Below are 21,900 nucleotides of genomic sequence, written 5' to 3' on the forward strand. Positions count from 1 at the left end.
ATGAGCCCTGGATCCATCATCGGATCCATTAACCGACCCAGCATCCAACCCATCATCTGAGTTCGACCCAAATGCAGTTAAGTCATTATCCCCCTCAATGTAATGCACAAAGTCATGCCCCTCACTAAGATTTTTTTCCTTATTCCATGCCTCTTCCAAAGGAAGGAAAATTTGAATATTTCCATTGAGATTTTCATTAGCTGGGTTGCCCTCCAAGTTTCTTGAAATGAGCGTTGCAGAAAAGGTAGGAGATCACTCATTTGATTGGGAAGAAAGCCTTCCTGATCTGTTTCCTTCAGTCACCGGTTGTCTTCCATCCTGGCTGCCATTACTCCGAGCACCGACATCTTCATCGGCAAAAACTGCACCAGGGATGTTTTCCTTACGCAAAGCGTCTTCTCTAGCATCAACATCTTTCTTTGCTCTACAAACATTGACTGAATGACCCATCTTCTTACAAAATCCACACCTGGGCATCCCGTCCTCGTAAATGATAGTCTAAGTGAACCAGAAAATCTCATTCGTTCTAGCTGTTTTCTCTCAACTTGAATTTCCTCCAATCTGTTTACACTGATTTTGATTTCCACCTGGACCCTCGTAAAGGTACCCATTGCAACAGTACGAGTGCACCTATCCAATGCCACTGATCTCCTTGCCACCTTTGCCATAGTGAGAAGTATCTTCTCATGCCAGTATTCAAGAGGAAGATCAGGGAATCTGATCCAAACCAGCTTTGTTTTGATGTTTTTAGCGTGAACGTCGAAATCAGGCTTCCACGGTTGGAATCTGATCATTTGGTTCCCTACTCTTGTGAGGCTTCTTCTCCACATTGTTGCCATGTCTCCCTCGCTTTCAAATTGGAAGAGTATATATCCCTTCCCCATAGGCGCCATCTTCACGCCGCCTTTCAGGTTCCATGATGCTCGTGCCTCCGCCCTTATATCATTCATTGATAGGTATCTAAAGTTTGCCCTACCTACCAGTGCAAACCTGAACCGCAGTAGTCGCTCCTCATAGGCCTCTTGAGGAACGATAATTTTGGTGTGAGCACCAGCATGAATTGGGTCTGGCAGGTTCTTCACCTTTGGTAATACGCGTCCCACCACAGAGGAGTATGAGCGCCACCCCTCATCTCTATTGCCATTTTCCGAAATCACAACCTCAGCCCTGATCTAACCCTCTGCGCCACCCTCCATAGATCTGTTTGCATGTGTCTCTGAGGCCGAGTTTCTATTCATCCTTGAAGAAACAAGCCTTAGAAAGTTAGTGATTAAGGCCTGTCGGCCACGGTTTGGAGGCCAACCTTCCTTTGGATCATCTCCATTACCAGCTTCCAGAGTTGCCTCCCTAGAGCTTCTCTCTCCTCTCATCTTGAAAAAAAAACGAACTCCCTTAAAGGTGTTGTTCCTAATATTTTTTTGAGTTAATTATACAATCATTCCGAAGGTGTAGAGATCTTCGGTTAGCTATGAGTAGGTTTTTTCTATAGATTTCTAGAATGTAATTCATGTTCATACATATCTATATCTATATATATATATACACATGTAATTTCGTGTTTCTTTTTATCAAAAATAAAAAATAAAAAGTTATCTGGATGAAATCGATTTTGTCAAAAGATTACAGCCAAAGCTATCTGAATTTCACTGAAACTTTTCGATCTGCCCTTGCGCATCGCCTCACTCCCGCTTTCTCTCCTATTTGTCGGCTTCTCTCTCTCGTCACTCCCCCTCTCTCTTGAGTCTTCCCACCCAACCCAAGGTGATGAAGGTGGGATGCTACAGTATTTACCCCAAGTACTGTAGATAGGAATAAGAACAAGATCAGAGACCTTGAATCAAGTATGATTGGTAAAGCAACAAGACCTCAGATTAGTTAATTATGATTAACCATAATTAATGGTGGGCCGGTGGGCCCTAAAAGACCCAACTAGGATGGTTGTGGGCCCAATTAAGAGCCTAGGGGGTAATTACTAGAAGCAATGGTAATTTAATAATTAAGTAATCTATCCAAAAGGCAAATACTCAAGTACCAAGCGGTAATGGCAAACTTATAATTAAATAAAAATCACAATTGAGTAGTGGAGTTGTAATTTTCTTGGGGTTCCCTTAGAAGAGAAGCAAAGTGCTAAAGGTATCTGAGGTAGGAAAAGTGTAATCTTGGAAGCAAAGATAAAATATGGATAAAGGGAGGTTAAACCTAAAGTGCAAGGGCATTATTGGAACTTCAACAAAAGGGAGCAAATATCTAGAAGAGAAGAAGCCTTCTTCTTCCTTGCATTGAAACCAGAAACCAGCGGAAGAGACTACAAGATAGGTGCTCAGATTTGAAGGCTGGGAGGATATGGGAAGAACTTGAAAATGGAACTTGGCAGTGAGTGCAGTTGCAGCCCAGTTGAAGGCTTTGATTAGCCCAACCTTGCAGCTTATTTCTGAGTAAATCTTCAGGGATTAGTGTCGCCCCTATGTTGGCTTTCTTCGACCTAAATCAGAGGTTGAATAGAGGCTTGTTGGAAGAGTTTCATCAACTCTATATGGGTGGACTATTGCAGAACAATAAAGAAAAGATAACAGATTATTAGGGGGGAGGGGGATAAGCTGCAACGGATTTTCATAACAGAGATTGTTGGAGGAGAACCAAAAAAGAAGAATAAGAAGAAATGAAGAGGGAAAGAAGAAAGACAAAAGAAGAGGGGAGATAGAGAGATCACAGGGAAGGAGGGGAGGGGGGGGGAAGATTGCACAGATCAAGAGAGAGAATGTGATACCTTACTTTCTAAACCCGGTCTAATTACCCGGTTGGTTCGGTTTGGCCTTGTAGGACTTGAACTCTCGGGAGCTGATTCGGGTACCCTATGGAACATGATGGCAAGGGTGACTCTAAACTCTAGTTGGTCAGACGAGTTGGAGACGTTGCCTAGTGAAGTCCATGTGCCCAAGCCGTCCACTTGCACGTATCACAAGGCCATGTACGCACAATAAAGATACGTAGCCGTACTTTGTGTCGAGTAAGCATTTTGGTCAATTACCGAGAGTGAAATACGTGTCGGAGCTGAGCCCCGTCGAAATCCCAAATTAATTGGATAAGTTTTGGCCGATTGGTGGGTGGTTACAGGTGGGTCAGATCCACCAGTGTGACCTACCACTCTGGTCATTAGATATTTTGACCCAAGTATAAATGGCATTTACTACTTTTCTTTTCCCTTGTTTATTGCTTTACAAAGAGGGTGAGAGAAGTAAAGAAGAGAACGAAAGAGAAGGGAAGAAGAAGGAAGAAAAGGGGAACAGGTGCTTGTTGTGTGACACCGGGGTTAGATCTTTTGAATCCGACACCGGAAAAGTGATTCTCGCCTTGGGATCTACAATTTGAGGTGAGTAAAAGCTATTTTTCATAAACCATCAAGAAACCCTAAGTGAAATCCTATGATTTGGGTAGAAATCCTTTAGATCTTGTTAATCCCACTTGAGAATGTGAATCTAAGGTTTAATGAAAGACCTACATATTGTTTTATAGGTTTTAGGAGAAGAAATCGTGAGATTTGAAAGGCATTTGGTGAGTTCTTGAGCTAGATAAGAGATTTAAGGTTTTTTAAGTTGTTCTTGAGCAAGTCTTGTTTGATTTCTTGCCCAAATGCCAAAAGTTTTAATTTCTCCAAGAAAGTGAGAAGAAAGTCGAATCTTTGCCCCTGAGTCGGCGAGAATTACTGAAGTTTCATTATTTCTATTAGTTGTTTCATGTAAATTTTAGATCGTAATTTCATTGGTGTGCATGATACATACCCTATCTCCACATGCATTATTTTATGTGTTCTTTTTCAGTAGAAGATCAGAATTTTATAAAAAGGGGATAAATGAATCAACTACAAGGAGAAAAAAGACAAAAGACAAAAGAAAAAAACTCAACAACTGACGGCACGAGCCTCCACCTTCGGCATTGCCATCAGCAGAGGCTCAATACCGCTATATATAGAATCTAAATCGAGATCGACTAGCTTCATCTAGAATTAACTCGTCCATATCAAACTGAGGGAGAATATCTCTGACTCCAGACGATCCAGACTTTTCCGCATCATAGGATTTGTTTCTCAGAAACAATGGGAAATCTTCCATTCAATAGAGTCAACATAGTTGAGAAGGTTGGTCCACTCCTGATACACAAACCATGGGATGAGCCTATGATGAAATAGGGCAACTGAAGAGGGTGAATAAAATTTTATCCAAATTTACCTCACTTCTAAACTACGAGCATAAGTCAGACCCTTGATAATGCTCCAAATTTCAGCTTGGAAGTTTGTAGCTAGACCCATAAAGAAACCAAAAGAAAGGATCATCTTCACATTATGGTCTCTGAAGATGCCACCACCACCCGCCTGGTCAGGATTACCCAAGGAACATCCATCCACATTCAACTTCACCCAAGAGCTGGGCAGCTTACACCAATGGACTTCCAAAATGTTTAGGGCTGAAGAAGATCGAATGGAAAGAAAGAATTGTCTACTTAGAACAAGATCTGAGGCATTGGAGGGAGAGATATTCATACCATTGCAAATGAAAGAAACGTCCTTGATTACAGTAGCCACCACCAAGGAAGGACAACGAGCCTTGTCCTCATACCGCCTGAGATTTCTTTCATTCCAAATAGCCTCTAGCATCACAACCAACCCTATCATCCAAGGGCTCTTCAGGGACCAACCTCTACCCTTGTTCCTCCACCATTTGATACCATCAACCACTGTAGGGTGCTTAGCCCACACCACGTTGAATATAGTAGCTGACCTAGTCCATACATCAGTAGAGTAACTGCAGTCAAGAAAGAGGTGATTAAATGATTCCTCACTACATCTGCACAGGTCACACTTGGAAGGCAAGCAAATCCCTTTCTTCTGAATTTTATCATTAGCAGGCAACTTCCCATAAACCCATCACCAAGCCAAGGTAGAGAGCCTATGTGGAAGGTCCTTATTCCATACAAACGAAGCCTAAGGAATAGTAGGGGTGACCACCCTAAGGCCTTCCCAAGTAGATTTTACAGTAAAATTCCCTATTGGTTCAAGCTTCCACATACACCTATCTTCCATGGGGATGGAGGGGAGGGGTAGGTTCTTTATAGAAACAAAGACCAAATTTAAAAGATTCGACTCAACAGTAGGCAGCTTCCACACGCCATTATCAATAAAAAAAATCCACTATATGAAAATGGTTTCTAAAAACATCCTTTCCAAGGCGAGAGATCTCAGAGATAGATTTTGGACTCATCCAATTATGTCTCCAGAAGTCTATCTTTTTGCCATCATCCACAATCCACCTCTCATTCTTTTCCTCAAAATGCCGCATTCTCTTGATGTCGGGCTAGATGGAAGAGCCTTTGTAGTATTTCTTGAGGAGACCATGTCTAGATAAGAATCTAGCTCCAGCCAGTTTGCTAAGATCAAAATCTTCATTCTTTATTTTCCAAGTCATTTTGCAAGAAGAGCTTGATTAACATCACAGAGATGCCAAATTTCCAATCCACCTTCCCGTTTGGGCTTACACACCGAGTCCCATTTCATCGTGATAGCCTTAGTAGTATCAACCTCCCTCGTCTAGATGAAATTCCTCATCCATTTCTCCAGACACTTAATAAGAGAAGCCGGCCACCAATAAATAGAGAAGCTATGAAAGGGCATCCCTGAAATAATAGATCTTACCAGCTCCACTCTTCCTGCCAAAGAGAGAAGCTTTCCCTTCCAGCTCACTAATCTGGCTTTGATCTTGTCCATAGTAGATAAAAGAGGCTCTCTCTTGACTCTTCCCAAAAATATTTCCACACCCAAGTACTTGGCTGGAAATTTACAAATGGGAATGGCCATCTTCTCAGCGATCTAGGTCTTCCTAGTAGTTGGAATCCTCTTAAGAAACATCTTGCTTTTTTCTAAATTAAAACATTACCCTGAGAAGCTCTGATATTTCTCCAAAAAAGATTTAAGGTTGTAGACGAATCTTTTGGAGGCATTCATGAAAATGAAGATGTCATCTGCAAACAAAAGGTGAGAAGGCACAAAAATGCCGCGAGGTCCAAAAATAGGCTTAATGAGACCTTTCCTTCCCATATCCTTTAAACCCATGTATAAAACCTCTTCAGCAATAACAAACAAAATAGGAGATATAGGGTCTCTTTGTCTAAGTCCTTTGCTGGCCCCAAAGAAACCGATTGGCCCACCATTTAAAAGAATTGAAATTCTAGCAGTCTTGAGAATTTCATTAATCCAACCAAGCATAGTTTCAAAAAAACCAAATTTTCTAAGGGTCAATAAAAGAAAATCCCATGATAAAGTATCAAAGGCTTTCCTAATATCAATTTTAAGACCCATTCCACCCCCTCTAGAAGTCTTCCCCATCAGGTTGGCAAGCTCTGAGGCCAATCCAATATTGGATTGAATGAGTTTTCCAGTTGGAAAGTGCCTTGCTCTGGATAAATAAGCTTAGGAAGGTAGCCACTGATGTAGGTGGCTATAATCTTAGACAAAATTAAAACTAATTGCCCATACATAGAGGATGAAATTTGTCCAAGGTACGAGTACCCTCTACCTTAGGAATTAATAAAAGAAAAGAATTATTAACTCCATTAGGGAGCGTACCTGAAGAGAAAAAACACTTCGCCGCTTTGCAAACATCTTTTTGGATAACAGACTAGCACTTCCTGAAAAAGGCCCCAGTGAAACTGTCCAGACTAGGTAAACTATCAGGGTCTAAGTCCCAAACAACCACTTTGATCTCATCATCCATGGGGATCGCGTCAAGCACCATCTGATCTTCATGATTTATCACCGGAGGAATGGAATCTAGGATGTCTAGATGATTGTCTACATCCACACGCCTGTGAAAATTATCATAAAAATCCACAAGATATGTCCCCATCTGGGCTTGATCGCTGATCGCAGTCCCATCATCCTTCAAAATGGTTCTTATTGCATTTTTCGATCTCTTTACTATGGCCATAACATGAAAGAAGCTAGAATTCCTGTCTCCTTCCTTCAACCATCTAACTTTGGACTTCTCCGCCCACATTTTCTCATGGATCTCCAAGGCCTTCAAGTATCAATTTTTTGCATTAGCCTCTATATCAAAAAGATGATCAGACATCCCTTCTTCTTCAATTTTGCACTAAATGTCCTTAAGATCAGTTTTGGAGGTGTTGACCTCCAAATCCAGATTAGGGAAGGTAGATCACGACCATGCTCGGATGATGGGCTTCAGCTTCTTGTTCTTCTAAGCCAGGATATGGATAGGGGAAGAGCCGATGGTCTCCATATTCCAAGCGTTCTCCACCATAGATGTAAACTTTGCATGGTCCAACTAGAATTTGTTTAGGCGGAATGGACAATTTTTTGGCTTCATAGTGTTTGCAGAACTCACCAAAATTGGGGCATGGTCTGATGCAGCTCGAGTAGAACCTATTGGATACAATCAGTGAAGGTGCTCAGCCAATCAGAATTGACAATAGACCTATCCAACATGGTAGTGACATGACCCCTTTTTATGTTGTTGCCCAAGTGAATTTTCTCCCAAAAGTGGGAACTTGGATCATGGAAGTGGAATCCACCATAGCACCAAATTCCACAACAGCTCCCATAGAGTGGCGTTGAAATCTCCAATAATCATTCTCAGACCAGACAAAGGCCCAGACACCAAATCTAGCCATAGACTCTTGCAATCCTCCCTGAGGCATTTAGCATGCACAACCAAGATGTCTACAGTACCACCATGCCAATTTAACTAGAAAGATATCTGCTGACCAAACATCAAAGTAACCACTGGCTTCAAAAGGTTTCTTCTCCACATCACCCATAGGTTAGGTTCCTTATTGACTTGCACATTATGGATGAGGCCTGGCTCAAAACCCAGTTTATTAAAAAATAGCTTTGGGAATTTCAAAACATCAATCATCGGTTTTGCAATACAGATGATATCAGGCATGTGCTCGCTAGCAAATCTCCTTAAGGAATCCCTGGCAGAGATCTTCTTCATCCCATGGATGTCCCAAAAAAGGACTCATAAGATCAAAGGTGGGAGGAGGTTGAATGATCAGCCCGAGCAGGGGCCTGATCCTCAGAACTCACCTTCCTACCCTTCTTCATTTGCTGAACTGTCCATCCACCCTGGGTCTCTTCCTTTTGCCTGGCCGCCCTATCCACCATGACCACACCAGCTATAGTAGACACTAGGTCCTTCCGAGGGGGATCCATAACAGCCGCATGACCTCCTCTAGAGGTAAATCATAGACTTCTGCGATATCCTTCAACCTTGCCATCAGCAGGGAGGGAAGAATTGGCAATGTACCTATGTATTGGTTCAACCTCAGAACTGTGGACCAATTCAAATGGAATAGACCGAATTTGGCCAATAGAGGATTCAACTCTATCTACTTCCATCCATTCCACCTCCAAGATTATTTCCAAGTTTGTGTTGGACTCTACGTTGGTAAGAATTTTACTCTAGGAATTCAATCCCACCTTAGCGTTCAAAGGAGAAGGTCTCCTTGATTGAGGTGTGATTGGCTCAGTGGATTGACCTTCTAAAAATGTTCCCTGGATCTCCTCCTTTCCTGCGGAGGATTCTCCACCATCATCACCGCCCCCCTGAGGAGGCAGCACCACCATCACCGCCCTCTATGGAGGCTCTATTATCATCGTCTTCATAGGAATCTCCCTCATCATCAAACCTAGAGCCATACCGAGGCACTACAGTGCCTTTAGCACACTGTTCCTGTGGGGTGTGCACAATAGACCTCGAAGTATGATAAGGCTCCTCATCAGCATACATAGCACCTGGGATTCCAAGCTCCTTCTCATGCAATGCTGCATTAGCATCAGCAACAACAACATTCTTCTCTCTGCAAGCTCCGATTAAGTGTCTCATTTTTTTACAAAAATCGCATATGCCAATATTATCTTCAGAAAAAATCTTTTGCTCGGACCATAAAGGGTATCAGTCCCTGGCTATTTCCTTTCCACTTGGATCTCATCTGGCCTCTAACTGCCAAACTTAATCTCAACTAGAACGCGAGTGAAGTTCACATACAATACTTGTTTTGTGCATTGATTAGGTGCAACCAGCCTCCTAAATGCCTTTGCCATGGTCACTAGAACCTTTTCATGCCAGTGTTCTAGAGGCAGATCTGGAAATCTAACCCACACAAGAGCCTTGTTCCCCATCTTTTCGTGAATGTTGAATCAGTTCGCCACCACTAAAAATGAACATATTGACCCCCAAGTTTAATAGGTCCTCTCCTCCATATGGACGCCATACCCCTCTCCGATTCAAATTGAAAAATGGTGAATCCCTTTCCCATTGGAATCATCTCCACATTCCCTTTAATTTCCAGCCCTCAGCTACTTTGTTCCTGATTTTATTAGGGGAGGTAAATCTAAAGTTCAATCTTCCAATCAAAGCAAAACAGTATTTTCCCAGCCTTCATATTCTTCTTGCAGTATAATAACCTTTGTTGAAGAGCCGGCATGGACAGGTTCAAGCAAATCATCAACCACAGGTAGCACAATTCCAACCACCCTAGCGTATGATTTTTTTGGGGCTTGAAATTCTGGATCAGTAGAGCCTGGAGAAGATTCTTCCACAGGAACAAAATGAGACAGTGTACTGACTGCAGGGCCCCAACATTATGAGGTCCATCTTCCCCAACCGATTTCACACCTTCTGCCTTAGAGCGTCTCTCTCCTATGTCCATCCTAAATGCCATCATGAGAGATTAGAATTTTTTTTCCCATTATTTTATGTGTTTACAGCATAAAATAACAACTTCTTTTTATCACTTCATGCATTAATTTATGTATTTTTATATTAAACAATAGTCTACTTCATCATTCCATGTGTTATCATATGTGTTCCCCACAGAAAATAACAATCATAATCATCATTTCATGAGGCATCGCACATATATGTAAACGATTTAGTTGCATTTTCTGTTGTTTTATGTAACTTATCATTTCATGTGATTTCAATATAGATTATGTATTATTCCATGTGATGTTTTAATATTTTTGCAATCATTTCATGTAATTATATACATCTGTTACATTATTTTATGTGATAAAGCTTCCATGTTGGCTTAGGCTGTGAAAATTCTTGAGGGAGAATAATCAAAATCTAAGCATCTAGTAGAAAGACCTAAAATTCTAGGCGAGGTGGGTGCCTAACACCTTCCCACACTCGTAACCTGACACGAACCCTTATCTATGGAACAAACCAAAATATGAAGTCAAATTCGGGGGTTCCATCCTTTCATAGGAATTCAACCCCCTACTTGAGCTCGATTCCTTGATTGGAATTGGGCTCCACAATAGGGTTCTAGACCCTAAATCCTAGATTACGACTCCAAAAATCATGTTTTCCCCAACCCCCATAGTCGCCAAACATGTTTGGAGACATCACCCTGCAAGGTAGATAGATGAGAGGAAATAAGCGGGAAAAAGACAACGAAGAAAATATTCCATTGAAAACCCCTAAAAGGGAATGAAGGAGAAAAAGGGCGTAGGGTTAAAACCTCTCACTCTCTCTCTCTCCATCTGATCTGAATCCATCCCAAATCCATCCCCCTTACACCATGTTCAACTCTACAAAATGAGATTGTTAGGAGTGATGAAAAAACTACCAATGGATCCTAATGTCTTTCCAGAAAGTCTTGATGAGTTAGAGTTATCTGACACGGATCTAAAGTAGGAAGATGGTCTAGTGAAAACCCTAGAAGCATTAAAGAACCTAAAGTTACTCAAACTTCATGAGAGAGGTTTCTTGGGAAACCAGATGGTGTTTCCTGCAAAAGGTTTCCTAATCTTATATACCTGGATCTTGCGTTTTTAAAAAATTTGGAAGAATTTAAGGTGGAGGAAGGGTCATTCCCCAATCTCAAGTTTTTGAGTCTTGTCAGCTTAGACATCCTAAGGGAGTTACTAGATGGATTGCAAAAGGCCACCACTCTTGAGAAGCTTTATTTACTTGGTATGCCACCAAAATTCTAAGAAAGGACTGAAGAAGATGTGGGAGATGATTGGCCTAAGATTAAGCATATACTATCCATTAAGTTTGGACCAGTTAAATTCGCAAAGCTGGATCTCGTTTTCTGAGAAGATGATCGTAAGGATTTATGGGGGCTCCACAATCAAGTAGAGTGAGTTTAATTACTTTTTCTTTCCATTTGCCCAGTTGGGTTAGGTCCTCGATAATCAGTTTTGTATAGTGTTTGATTCACACATGAAATCCACTCAATCTATCTCTTTATATAGTTGGCTTTCACATTGAGTGGATTTTAAGGTGGATAAGACACCGAGAATGATTCTTGTGCGAGTACCTGATCCTAACTCCCATTTAACTTTAAAATTCTTTTTTCAGACAAGAAAAAGAAAGGCAACATGACTCTAGGCACAAAGTGGGGTGAAATGACCGCTCCACCCCTTATGAAAGATAGAAATCCTGTCCCTATAGATGCTACCATGTGTGTTTCCATTGGCTTCTGCTTTGTGTAAGGACCACAATACCTTTAAAAGAACCCTCTCCAAGAGAGAGAGATTCTAATAAGTTCCACATATCATTTCAAACATCTTAGACTCATATTTATAATAATCTCTCTCTCTCTCTCTCTCTCTCTCTCTCTCTCTCTCTCTCTTCCCTTAACTTGTGTGTTCATACATGTATGTGTATGACACTTTTAACATTTTTACTAGGTGGCTATTTTGTATTTGATACTAGATGTCAGGAACATTTTTTTTTTTTGGCTTCTATTAATCATGTTTAGATGATATGGTTGGTCGACCCTTAATTAGGCTTCTTCTTCTTACTATTGTTTCTTTTCGGTTTTCTCTATCAAAAATATTAGGGAAAATTACGCCTCCTCCCTTGTAGTTTGCCAAAATTACATGTTGGTCCAAAGGTGAGCGATTTATGCCCCCTCCCCAAACATTGACGGTGTGAGTATGCTGTTACTTTTATACAACAGAAGACATTATCACCCCTTTAGTGGAGATGGTCTTAGTATGAGAAGACCATTATACCCTTTTATATAACAAAAGACTTTATTACCTCTTAGTAGAGATGGTCCTAAAGGATAACCCTTGGAGAAGGTGGAGGCATTTTCTCTGCAAATCACCCCTCTGCAACCAAACTCAAGTGGAGAAGATGCCATACAACTCTGGCAGAGTCCTTGAGCAAGAATGGCATGGATTGACACTTATCCCATCTCTCGGAGACGATGTCGTACATCTCGATAGCGAGTGGGCCGTCATCGAAGAAGTTGCATGTGCCACTAGCGACGAAGACTCGGGAGCCGTGACGAGTGATGATGGGGTTCTCACACCACACAAGTGGCTGTCCCACATGGTGCCAAGTCAGGTCGAAGGGGTCGGAGGAGAAGAAGAATCCGGTGGTGGAGAGTGTATAGAGGAGATTTTGGGAGTCTTCAGTCTTACTGCATCTCTGGGACTGCCCTATCAGTTTTAGATCTTTTGTGTGCTAGGAGGATTGGGCTTCAGATCTCCAATCGTCGGCCTCCGGATTTTTTTGAAGTTTTTTGGTGTGCTTTTATGGAGGATTGGATTAAATTGAACACTGATGGCTGTTCACTGGGTAATCCAAGCAGGGCGGGAATAGGTGGTGTTTTTCATGACAGAAACTTTGAGGTTAAAGGTAATTTCAGAGTTATGATAGGTGTAAAGACCAATTTTGAGGCTGAATTCTTGGCTGTGATGGAGGGTTTAGAACAGGAAAAAGCCATGAGTGTGCAGCGCCTTTGATTGGAGTGTGCTTCGGTCGTAGTGGTAGTATTGCTCTCAAAGCGGGCGATGCCATGGATGTATCACCAGCGATGGTGTGGGTTAATTCTGTTCTTGGATTCAATAGAATGGAAAATCACTCATTGTTTTAGGGAGGCAAACTCAATCACGGACTTCCTTGCTAAGTCTGCGGCAAAAAATAATATCTCTGATCCTATCATTTCTTGGCCAGCTCTAATAAAAATGGATTTGGAAATGGAAGCTCGAAAACGTCCCTGTTACCATTTGGTCTAGTTGCTCTTGCAATTTATTCTAGCTCTGGGGAGATTTTTTTAGGGTCTTTTCCCTGTTGATGGCAATGCCGAAGGTGGGGAAATTGGCCTAGTTTCTCTCTTGTTTTGGGGGCACTTTTCTGTGCATGTAATTGTTTCTTGGTTTCCCATTTTTTTCCATGTACATCTCTTTTGTCATTTTTTAATACAAATGATATTCTAGCGAAAAAAAGAGGAGGTTTTGGGAGTCGGAGGATCGGAGTGCGCCAGTGGAGGAGGTGGTAGGGGTGAAATGGATGTTGTGGATGTTTTGGATGTGAAGCCAAAAGCGAGAATAAGGATCAAATGCAAAGGCGGAAGTGAGAGAATGGTTGCGGTGGTGAAGGGCGTAAACTATGAACCAGGGCTTGAGACGAGGTGAGATGGAGAGGGAGGTGGAGACGTAGCCTTGCCATGCCTTGGAAACACGAGAGGCCACCACCAGCTCCAGCAGTGTCAGGCAGGTGAGGATTATCGCCTCCAACACATCTCTATGGATCAAAGCTTCTTCTTCTACTAGTACTTTTGTTTGTTGCGCTACTCGTAGTCTTTGTTCCTATTTATGTTTTGAAAGGATTGTCTTCATATCCTTAGCTATTTTCTCCAAAGTCCAAATCTCTTTATGTGAAAACAAACAAAAAGAAAGAAAGACGGAGAGAGGTAAGGAGATATGGAGAAAGAAAGGGAGGAGAGGTGTATATATGATAGAGTAGAGAGTATATCCACTTGAACTAAAAACATAGATCTTGGAGGTTGCAGTAGAAGGTTGAAGAAGAACGAAGGGATGATTTTGGGTTTTCCTTTTTTGTTGGTTTTAAGTGAAGGGTGTACTAGTAGCTTCACTTTTTTATAAAGGTATTTTCGATATTAAAATGGTGAAGTCACCAACTAACATTTTAAAATTAACGGTGACTAACGGATTGGACCTAATTGTAAGAATCTTTCAAACTACATGGGAGGGGCACGTAAATTGCTCAAACTCTTAGTACCACATGTAATTTCGATAAACTACAGGGGAGGGGGACATAATTTCCCATTATATTTTCTGAACAATCGTAGGGTCATCAAGACATCAACACATACATGTTTCTCACACCTGTAAGGTGGTCTCCACATTCCATGGATGGTGTAAGATGGAATTAAAGGATACAATCAAATGGAGAGGATCCAAAATTCATTCAATTTACCACATACTCAAATAATTTAATATAATATTTTGGATGAAAAGCAAAACGTTAATTTCTTATTCAATATGTTGTTGAGGTAATAATATAATTATTCCAAAGGTGTAGAGATCTATGGTGCTATGATTAGTTTTTCTGGGGATTCCTAGAATGTAATTCTTGTCCTATTCTCTTTGTTTTTTAATTATTTTAACATTTTCTTGATTGAAAGAGGATCATTTTATTATGTAGTTTCGTGACTTTTAGAGCACAAAAAAAAAAAAAAAAAAAAAAAAAAAAAAAAAAAAAGAAGAGGCCTAGAAGACTTCTCTTATGCTTTTCTTTGGTAGCTAGAGAATTATTGTTCACTCTTTCCAAGGAAATTGGAGCATGTAGTTTGTACTGCTAAAGTTTATGCTTTTCTTTTTTAAGGTCCCGTTAGATTAGTGGTGTTTTTGATGGGGGTGAAATTCTTTGGATGAGAATTTAGGTAGACAACATCATTTTCCTGTCTACCTTATAGTTTATCATTTCTCTCACGGTCTCACCCCACCCCTCCATTGTAAAGTTCTACAAAATCAGTCCAAATCAGTGGGACTTTGCTGAAATTTTGCGTCCAGATCAAATACAGTGGTCTCAACTTTACGTCGACCTCGTCTCTCATTATCGTGTTGCACCACCCAACACCAAACTGCTATTGCTGCAAACTGCCATTGTCTGAAATGGGTTATCTAGTAAGTCCACCCTGCCATAACACCTCTAACCTTTGCAATCAATGACTGCCCAATAGCTCACCCATGCTACCATTCCCGCTGTAAGCACACCTCCATATATCTTGCCCCTGTGTATTACCACAACTGTAGTTCGGTTGCTGGCACACCTGCGTGCACACCATTGCCCTCCGTCCTACTTCTGTGCATCATTATTTTCATGAAATTCTCAAGTTCAAAGAATTAATCACGAAAGAAATTGGAAACAAGCATAGAGGAAATTTTAAAATTAAAAAGTTTCCATTTATTCCTTTGGAAACATTTTGAAATTTTAACAAAGCGATTCCTCATAAATTCTTTTTTTTCCATTTAATCCCTGTCCTGTTTCTAACCTATGTATAATTTTCCTTTTTGATTTGTCTTCTCGAAAGAGGACCGCAAAAACCCCAAATTCGTAACATTGATTAAGAGAGGAAATTCAAGTCAGGCTTGGTGAATATCTGAACGAAAAGATCGGCCTTCGACCTTGCTTAATAAATTTGGCTTATTTCTTCTCTATTCCTAATCAGGCATCGATCAGGATCTCACGAGAGACTCGGGTAGAGAAAGCATCCCCTTGTACAAACATCGAAACACATGCTCCATATAGAATCCGCCCTCATCGGTTGACATAGCCACCTTTCTCTTTGCTTTTCTACAGTTATTCGCAATTAGTTTCCTATCTCAAATGCCTTAGGGCATGTTTGGTTCAATTTTTCCATCGGATTACATTCTATGGAGTGGTGTTTCTCATTAAAAAAAAAAAACAAAAAAAAAAGTGGTTGGTTCCCATTAAAGAGAAAATGATCCGGACACATGGTGTTCCTTGGAATCACCATTTACATTAAATATGGCTCATATAAAAACCCCAGAATCACTAAGACTCCACTTAATCGGGTTTTCTCGTTCTGAGTTTTCCTCTCCATCGACAAAAGATGAATGGGACGAGGTGAGATATTCTCGAGCTAACTATCCTCTTGCATCTTCTTCTTCTTCTTCTTCATCATCTGTTTTTTCTTCATATTATGGAACTTCGTTTATTACCTTTTCGTATTTGGGTGTATTATCCCATCTCTGCACATGCTTACCTTTCTTCTTATGCTTCTTCCTCACTGTGCAAGATGATATAAGGAACAGACGTTGTTGTCGGCTTCCTCGATCTACTGAGAAGGTAGTTACAAGGTATTTTTTACTTCTCTGATGTGAATCGTTTTGAATATTTTTTATTTTTCTTTCTTGGTTGATGTGTAAAGCTTGAGCTTCAGGGCTCCTGTAATTTGAACAAGAAAGTTTGAAGTGGCTGTTCGTAGACTGAAGTTTTTCTTTCGGTTCTTCTGCATTCTACGTTTGTTACATTTCATATTTCTACTTTGAATACAGGAGTCAGATCTAGTTTGATTGGTTTTATGGGGGTTCAGTCTTATTGGCTTTTGGTTTAGTGATTTTAGGGTTTTGTTAGGTTTAAGTAGTGAAGTTAGTTTGGTGTGCTTTGATGATGTTGTTCATAAAATAAAAGACCAACTCTTTTTCTATCGCAGAAGAATTGAACACAATTTGTAGGATGGACGAAGAGAACCATCCTTTGATACAAATATAGGCCTGAAGAATTTACTCATAATTGAGTCCTCATGCTTGATCTGCCAGACCAGCTTGCACAAGCAAGCCATGTTAACATCGCTCAGTTTACGCAGACCCAATCCACCCTCCTGTTTTGACTTGTACGTATTCTCCCATTTCACAACCATCTTCTTCTGCTTCTCCATGTCACCCGACCAAATAAAGTTCCTCATCCACCGCTCCACAATCTTGATGGAAGATTGAGGCCACCATAAACTGCGAAGTTTTGAATAGGAATGCTAGAAACCACGGACTTGACAACTCCACCCGATCAGCAAGAGAAAGTAGATTTCCCTTCCAGCCAACTAACTTGGACTTGATCTTATCCAACAGAGGAAGCAGATGATTCTTGGTCACTTGCTCCTTGAAAATTTCTGTTCCTAGATACTTTACGGGAGGACGGGACTAAGAAATTCCCCGGGTCTCAGAAATGAAATGCTTCCTATGAGGGGCTACTTTTCCAAAGAAAAGCCTGCTTTTACTCAGGTTGATGTGCTGCCAAGAGAACTCCTAATACTTAAGTAAGAAATTCTGCAAGTGTCTGACATATTTAGTAGAAGCATTCATAAATACAAAAATATCATCTGCAAATAGAAGGTGGGTTGGGGTGAAAGCACCCCTAGGACCCAGAAGTGACCTAAGATTTCCTTCCTCAACCAACTTTTTCAGCCCCCTACAAAGCACTTCCTTTACCAGAATGAATAGAATGGGGGAGATTGGGTCACCCTGACGAAGATCTCGAACAACACCAAAAAAACCCACTGGACCCCCATTAACTAAAATAAAGATTCTCGAAGAAGAAATAATCTCATTAATCCAGTCAATCCATTTATCAGAGAAACCAAATTTTTTCAGGGTAGCAAGAAGAAAATCCCATGATATAGAGTTAAAATCTTTTTGGACATCAAGCTTAAAACCCATACCACCTCCTCTAACAGTAGAGTGCATCAGATTTGTTAACTCAAAGGCAAGACTGATAATGGAAGAAATGACTTTTTCCTTTTAGAAGGCACCCTGCTCCTCAAAAGTAAGGCGAGGGAGAAAGAGACTCACTCTAGAGGCAAGGATTTTTGTGAGGACCTTATCGAAAAAATTCCCCATACAGATATGGCAGAATTTATCAAGGGAGGAGGCTCCAGAAACTTTAGAAATTAAGGTAACAAAGCAGTTATTGACACCCTTATAAAGTTTACCCACCCTAAAGAAATGTGAGACAGTTCCACAAAAATCCAACTCAATAATATCCCAGACTTTTTTGAAGAATTTACCTAAGAAGCCGTCAGGGCTAGGAGAACTGTCAGGGTCAAGATCCCAGACTGCTTTCTTTATTTCAGCATGATTTGGAATTACCTCAAGAAAAGTGTTGTCATCTTCATTCAACTCCGGGGGAATACAGACAAGAAGATCCCAGCGGGGGGTGGCTGGAGAAGCACCATGAAAACCCCTGTAAAAATTAGCAATATAAGAGGACAAGGTTGGCTGATCTACTACCTATGTCCCATCCTCCTTCCTTAGAGAGCAGATTTGGCTACAAGAGTGCCTCATCTTGACTAAGAGGTGGAAGAATTTAGAGTTACTATCTCCTTCTTTCATCCACTTTTGTTTAGCTTTCTTAGTCTACAAGCTAGCTTGGAGTTGAGTCACCTTAAGGAGAGTAGTCTTGGCATCAACTTCCCTATTAAATAGATCATCTGACATTCCCACCAAATCAATTTCATTTTGAAAAGGATTCGGAGCTGAGGAGGCATGGTCCACTTCCTTGTCAACATGAAGGAACATATCCCTTGCCCACGGCCTGATCAGAGATTTTACATGTTTGAGCTTCTAAGAGAGAACTAGAATAGGTTCACCTCAAACTCGATCTTCCAAGCATCCTTCACTACAGATATAAAATTTTCATGATCCATCCAAAACCCATGCATCCTTAAATGAGTGTTATGTCATTTTGGGATCACATTAGAAGAGTGGCAAATGATCCGATACAGTACACTATAGCACTCTCTGAGAAATATTTTCGAAGAAATCAATCCACTTCTCATTGGAGAAACTGTAGTGAAGAACAACCGAAACATGACCTTGACGGCGATTATTAGTCCAAGTAAATCTCCTTCCCTGAGATGGGACTGAGATTAAAGAACAAAAATCCACCATCGCTTGGAACTCTGAAGCAGAACTGAGGTTAAAGTTTCCAGGCCCCCTTTTCTTCGAGGGCAAAAGAGTGGCATTAAAATCACCTACTACTGTCCAAGGAATGGAGGTCAACCCCACCAAGCTCAAATCCCTCCACAGATCCCTTCGCAACACTTTGAAACTACTAGCATGCACAAAGGATAACCTAATCTTACTTCCAAACCAGTCCACTACTACAGATATCTGCTGGTCTGATAAAGGAATAATAAAAGGACGGCTAATTCCTTGCTTTCGAAGGACCCATAAATCAGGCACTTTATCCACACGCTGGTTGTGAATAAAATCAGCTTCATAACAAAGCTTATTCATCATGAGATAGAAGAATTTAATTTACTTGTCTAAACCATTGGCTCTGTAACACAAACTATATCAGGCAAATGTTCTCTTAATAAAGATCTCAAGGCCCTTGCACCTGTGACCTTCTTCACACCACAAATGTTCAAGAATAGAACACTCATAAAAAAATATAGAGAGATTAATGAGACTTGTTAGACTTTTTAGTCTGACCATCGTGCCTTTTGCTCTGTTTGCCTCCCCTAGAAGTGTCGAAACCTCCTTTTGCATAGGCAGAAATAGCATTATCAATGGCTTCCGCCACTGGGAAGTTCAAAGCAACCCTTCCACCCTAATATCAACCTCAGGAAGATGCTCAATAACACATGATAAAGCATGAACCTAAGAAGAAGATGGAGGCCGACCCCCTCTAGCAATGATACTAACTCCCCTTCCACGCAAAGAAGTATCTCTCCTAGAAAGAGGAGACGTGGGCGCACCAAGGGGAACATGAGAGAGACCCACTTGCTCAGTCATCCCATGCAAGGGAGAGGCATCATCCAACTCTTGCTCAGATTGAGCAGAGATATCATGGTCTACCTTCGACCCGGACCTGACCCTGACCCAGACCCAGATTCAGACCTAGAATCTTCTGACCCAGATTCATCAATCACACCCTCATCCACATTTGGAAGGATAATATTCTGAGAAGCAATCAGAATATTCTCAGAGGATATAACAACCCTTGGAGGTTGACATCTAAGGAATCCAGCACAACATGAATATCGCGTCCCCCATCAACGCGTTGTGAGATATCTTTAGAAATGAAAGTTTGAGAATTGTGATTGTTACTTACCAAAGATGGCCTTCTCTCCTCCAACGAGTTGACTCGACCCGATTCGACTCCATCTTCAACATAGACAGCACCAGGAATTGAGGCCGCCTGGTTGGATTTAGCTTCCTTCTCATCTTCAAGTTTCTTAAGACGATAATCATTAACCTGATGGCCTAGTTGTTTGCAAAAGCCATAGCGACTGAAACCATCCTTGTACACAACCTTTTGCCTGAATCCAAAAATCTTTGTAGTACCAAGTTCTAACTGCTCAACTTGAACCTCTTCTATACGGGGTACCAGGTCAGATGCATCCACTTCCTCAAGCACACGAGCAAAATACCCCATCAATCCTATCCTGTGATGATCCAAGGCGACTGGTCGACCAACAGCCTTAGCAATTGAAAGGAGGACATTCTCGTGACAGTATTCCAGGAGGGAGATTTGGAAAACGCACCTAGACAAGCTTGGTCCAGACTTGCTTCTCATGAATATTAAAGTCTAGTTTCCAATGTTGAAACCTCATCAATTAACCCTCTATTTTGAGCGGTCTCCTCCGCCAAACCATTGCTTTATCTCCTTCGTAGTGAAATTGGAATATGACTTACCCCTTTCCCGGGGGATGCATTATCACTCCTTAGCTCAAGTTCCAGTTATTTGCCCCCTCTTTTCTCAAATCATCTAAAGAGATTAATTTGAAATTTATTCTACCAATTAAGGCAAAATAGAATACTTGTCGTTTGGATTCATAGTCCTATTGTAGTATTACTATTCTTCGGATGTTGCTTGCTTGAATCGGCTTTGGTAGAGAATCGATAGCCGGCCATGAGGCATTAGCCAACACCTTTGCATAGGAGCGTTTAGGCGGCTAACGATCACCCCCCGTATCGGTCCCCTGAGGCAAAGGACCCCTTTCAACATTCTCCCTTGCACCACCATCATTCTCCAAACCATTACCTCCATTTCGAGCTTCAGGAAGACCAACGCCAGCCATCTCTTGATTTAAAGTGACTAATTCACAACTCAGTTTATTATTCCTCCACAAATTCAAAATCAATTTTCTTCTATTGATAGTACAACTTTGGGTATAGAAAATCTGGAATCTCATGAAGTGACGAAATCTCACATTTGGATCATGTTTTTGTTCCCTTGTAAACCATGTATTGTAATTAGCTAATTAAATGAAGAAGAAATATTACCTTGTCTATGACCAAAATACCCATTGGTCCTTGCTAGACTCCATAGCTTGGGCAGATTCACAGTGCGATTTTGAACTTAAATGGACAAGAAATGAGAGAGAGAGAGAGAGAGAGAGAGAGAGAGAGGGTATTGAAACCAATCAAATTGAGATGTAATAATGTATGATTTTATTGTTTATTTTGCAGATAAAAGTATGTCATCAAGCAGTCCTAATGAAACCAATAGCTCTCAAGTTCCATTAATATGTAGGAACTTAAGATGTGACTGTCAAAAAAGGGCATCTATTTGGATTTAAGATGTGGGTGCACCAAATGGGATTATTATGGCCAGAGATATTACTCCAACAATTGTAGATGAAAGAAATGCACAAATGGAGTAGATGAAGGAAGATCTAACAAATCTTACTGAAGAGATCCGTAGTATAAAGCCCTGAGTGTGATGGGACATATTTTAATAGCTATGCTAATAGTGATTTTTATATATTTGAGTGGATAAGATAATATGTGTTTAAATTTCTGAAGAACTATATGGTTGCTTATTATCAATGAAATGAGAATTGCTTCTATCCATTCTTACCTATTAAAAAAAAAAAAGAATGTATCATCTGTTCAACCAAATGATTTAAAGCTATTTAATTACCCACACTTCTATTTCAAGAGAAGTCATTGTTATTTACTAAATTAAAAACTCACTTATGAACTTTTTCTTCGTTAGATAAGAAAACACACTTATGATATTCAATTAAACTTGCATTGAAAAATTGATATTTACAGGTATATAATTTTGTCAAACCATTATTCCTTCT

General features: G+C 40.7%; 1 protein-coding gene and 1 long non-coding RNA gene across 2 annotated transcripts; one reads left to right on the forward strand and one right to left on the reverse strand.

Annotated features, from left to right (window-relative positions):
• Positions 1 to 12,134: 12,134 nt before the first annotated feature.
• Positions 12,135 to 15,041, reverse strand: LOC122081637 (F-box/kelch-repeat protein At1g23390-like). The gene is made up of 3 exons (XM_042648827.1): positions 15,030 to 15,041; positions 13,434 to 13,627; positions 12,135 to 12,456 (listed from the first exon to the last, which is right to left on the reverse strand). Exons 1-3 carry the CDS (start codon positions 15,039 to 15,041, stop codon positions 12,135 to 12,137), a joined length of 528 nt encoding a protein of 175 aa, XP_042504761.1.
• A 776-nt stretch (positions 15,042 to 15,817) lies between these two features.
• LOC122080863 lies at positions 15,818 to 21,664 on the forward strand. Its single transcript, XR_006140931.1, has 3 exons — positions 15,818 to 15,932; positions 16,105 to 16,165; positions 21,281 to 21,664. It is a non-coding gene; the product is annotated as an uncharacterized LOC122080863 (long non-coding RNA).
• The last annotated feature ends 236 nt before the right edge of the window (positions 21,665 to 21,900 follow it).

This window comes from Macadamia integrifolia, chromosome 6 (assembly GCF_013358625.1).
Source record: "Macadamia integrifolia cultivar HAES 741 chromosome 6, SCU_Mint_v3, whole genome shotgun sequence".
In the NCBI taxonomy this organism is placed as follows: domain Eukaryota; kingdom Viridiplantae; phylum Streptophyta; class Magnoliopsida; order Proteales; family Proteaceae; genus Macadamia; species Macadamia integrifolia.

Bases quoted from the DNA above. Each gene is read 5' to 3' on its own strand.
- LOC122081637 (XM_042648827.1), bottom strand. The intron at 12,457-13,433 runs GTTCATAGTTTA...CCAGAGATGCAG, and splicing joins TCACCTCGTCTCAAGCCCTG to TAAGACTGAAGACTCCCAAA.